Source organism: Echinops telfairi, unplaced genomic scaffold (genome assembly GCF_000313985.2).
Source record: "Echinops telfairi isolate 266 unplaced genomic scaffold, ASM31398v2 ScPeMD7_7400;HRSCAF=8409, whole genome shotgun sequence".
NCBI classification, from domain to species: Eukaryota; Metazoa; Chordata; class Mammalia; order Afrosoricida; family Tenrecidae; genus Echinops; species Echinops telfairi.
Window position 1 is genome coordinate 36,851,588 of NW_022111300.1, and position 1,264 is coordinate 36,852,851.

General features: G+C 57.6%; 1 protein-coding gene across 1 annotated transcript in view; it reads right to left on the reverse strand.

Moving 5' to 3' along the window:
• CXXC1 (CXXC finger protein 1) overlaps nt 1-274 on the reverse strand; it is a 6,022-nt gene extending 5,748 nt beyond the window's left edge. Inside the window, exon 1 of the mRNA XM_013004735.2 lies at nt 50-274. Coding sequence (XP_012860189.1) covers nt 50-274 — 225 coding nt within the window. The remainder of the gene's footprint in view (nt 1-49) is intronic.
• Between the last annotated feature and the right edge of the window lie 990 nt (nt 275-1,264).

Consider the following 1,264-nt stretch of genomic DNA (forward strand, 5'->3'; position numbering starts at 1 on the left):
AACCTCGCAGGGCTCCTCGGTGCCACCATCTTGACTACCCAGTCCGTACGGCGGCCGAGTCCCCACGTTCCCGGGACACATGGCAGCGCCCGGGGCGCAGCCTTCCCGTAGGCGCGGCCGCCTTGCCGGTCGAGTTCGTACGCCGCCCGCCCGACGTCGACGTGGGCAAGCAATACGGCCACATCCTCCCCGGAGACGCTGTCGCCTCGGAGCCGGGTTCCGTCAGGGGACCCAGGGCACACGGTCGCGCCTCCTCACGCAAGGGCGCCGCCATATTTGCGTGTTCCGTACGCGGCTGCTGGTAGGGCCCCGGCGGAGCGGTTGCTGTGGCAACGTTATCCAGGTCACATCTTTGGTTCTTTCCTCCCGTCAGTCGCTTTTCCCGTCCGCCTGCCTGCCTGGAGTGACGGCCGGCTCGCTCGGTGCCTGGTCTTGTCACAGAAAGCCGCATTCCTTGCGACGTCTCCGACTTGGCGCCGCTGCTCCCGCAGTTGCTCGGACGAAGCAGATTTGGCGGAGCGGCGAGAAATCTTGGCAACAGCCACGGGAAGGGCCGGACCCCGGGGCGCGGGTCGGCGTGGCCACCCGGGCGCCCCGCGGGAGGACGTCGTCGCAGTTGGCTTCCCAAAGATGCGCATCCTCCCAAAGCCCCGGGGGCAGTTCTGTTAGCGTTGTAGGTGACCACAATGAGTGTTGTTCCTTTCCTAAAAGTGTGCGCCCTGGAGTGGCCAAGCCCATTCACCAACCCCAAATTCGAGAGAAAACCTTTTCTTAGAAGGTGACGTCAGCAGGGAATCTGACAGCCACACAGGCTGTGGCGGTGGAATCCTATCTGAAATTCGAATGCGTAGAGATGACGCTTTTAAACAAAAATCATTTTATTGGCGGCTCTTACAGATGTTATAACAATCCATAAATCAATGACATCAAGCGAACATGTACAGATGCTGCCGCGGTCATTTTCAAAAACAGTTTCTTTCTATTTGAGCCCTTCAAGAACCTCATTATTCCCTCCCTCCCCAACCCTACCACCTTTATGAGATTCACACTTCTGGGCGAGTCCCTGATTTTTCCAGATGTTTTACATGAGCTCGGGTTTCTGAATAATCAGGAATGCAGTTGTTGACAATTAGCAGACAAGGACTCCTGGCCCCACGGTTGGATTGTTGGCATTTCAAACCCATCAGCGGTGCCAGGGAGAACACTGCCTCAGAAACCCTACCTAGGGTCACTATGAATTGGAGTCCATCAGTTGACAATGGAA